This window comes from Octopus bimaculoides, chromosome 3, assembly GCF_001194135.2.
Source record: "Octopus bimaculoides isolate UCB-OBI-ISO-001 chromosome 3, ASM119413v2, whole genome shotgun sequence".
Taxonomy (NCBI): Eukaryota; Metazoa; Mollusca; class Cephalopoda; order Octopoda; family Octopodidae; genus Octopus; species Octopus bimaculoides.
The window spans coordinates 46,627,706-46,629,384 of record NC_068983.1 but is presented as its reverse complement, the minus strand read 5'-3'; the positions used below and the strand labels follow the sequence as shown (position 1 = coordinate 46,629,384).

General features: G+C 35.4%; 1 protein-coding gene across 1 annotated transcript in view; it reads right to left on the bottom strand.

Moving 5' to 3' along the window:
• Positions 1-905: 905 nt before the first annotated feature.
• Positions 906-1,679, bottom strand: part of LOC106879906 (uncharacterized) — a 7,323-nt gene continuing 6,549 nt past the window's right edge. Inside the window, exon 4 of the mRNA XM_014929655.2 lies at positions 906-939. Coding sequence (XP_014785141.1) covers positions 906-939 — 34 coding nt within the window. The remainder of the gene's footprint in view (positions 940-1,679) is intronic.

Genomic DNA, 1,679 nt, shown 5'->3' with positions numbered 1-1,679 from the left:
CATAGCCAAATTCTTTCTTTTAGCTTTACTGTGTGGGAACCAAATACACTGTTTTGGTGCACGTCCACTTGAGACAGGGGAACTTGTCTTTTGACAGAGAGGTATTTTCTAGAATTTTCCATATTTCATATGAAGTAATAAACGTTTTATTTTCACAGGCCAATAGAAAGAATTTGCAAGAACTGATTTGCATATGGTTTCACGTTGCTCCAGTTTACTCAGCTGTAGAAATGAGTTGCAATATCACTGGTGCCAAGCTGTATCGGCCTTTGCCTTTCCCTTGGATAACATTGGTTGCATGGAGAAGGAAGGTTGGTATGCATGGGCAACTGCTGGTCTTCCATAAACGAATTTATGGAACTTTCTAGGTGCAATCCCAGGTCTTTACCTTTTACCCTTTACATTACTAGTAGAAATTTCATCAGCACAATGAAGGTTAATACCAACCAATCGTGTGTAAAATGAAAGTGCTACCTATGTACCAGTGGGCTGTAAAGTGTCTTACTAGATAAGACAACCATATAAAACCAGTGATAACAGTCTAATTACAATGGTTACTAATGGATCCTGTTAAACTTCTTCCAACCACTTGAAATGTCTTTAGTTTTTCCCAGACTATTTTCAAAAAAGTAGTTTTGCAGACTGATTATGAAAATCACATTCATTTTTACCAGAAATTAATAATAAAGAAGTATTTAAAGTTATGTAATTGTAGATTTGAAAAAAATAAATAAATAAATAAATAAAAAGAAAAAAGAAAATCTGGTGAAAATTATCTCAAGTGATTGGAAGAAATTTAACAAGCTCATCCCTAATCTGTTATAATAATAATAACTACTAGACTTATCAGTCACATACACACGCTACTGTAACTAAATACAGTAATCCCTCAACTATTGAAGGTGCTATGTTCGAAATCCCGCCATAATAGGTGAAAATCTGAAATAGAAACAGTACTGTACATTTTTAAAAATTATTTTAATAATTTGCACATATTTATTTTATTATAAATGCAAAACACCACCACAGAGGAATCGACGTAAGCTTAAATAATAAACTGTGATGGGTGAACCGTGATATAGCAAGGGATTACTGTAGTTGATTTCACTTAGCATTCTGTCTGCCAATGCATTTATCACTCTCTCTATCTCTCATCATCACTGTTGTTTTAATGTCCACTTTTCCACACTTGCATGGATGTGTTGAAAATTGGTAATGCAGGTTTCTTTGTAACCAAACATTCTTCTTGTTGCTAACTTCATCTGTTTCCAAGTAAAAAAAAAATTTCCCCAACTCTTTCAAACATCAACAACACAATGGCCAGATATGCATTTACAGAAGACTGCAAATGAACAACATCACTTGTATGATAGTAAGATTTCTTTGCAGTAAACACAAGGAGTTGCAAACATGTAATGTAAAAACAAGACACACACCCTTCAAAACTACCAAAGCAGGTGTTGTGTAACTCCTGCTAGATCAACCCTGAGAGACCCCTTTACTAAAAGGCATTCCAGCCAATAACCTTCCTGTCTTTTTACTGGACATTGCACTGTTGGACTACATTAATGTGTTGCTCTCATTTCAGAGAGAGAGAGAGAGAGAGAGAGAGAGAGAGAGAGAGAGAGAGAGAGAGAGAGAGAGAGAGAGAGAGAGAGAGAGAGAGAGAGAGAGAGAGA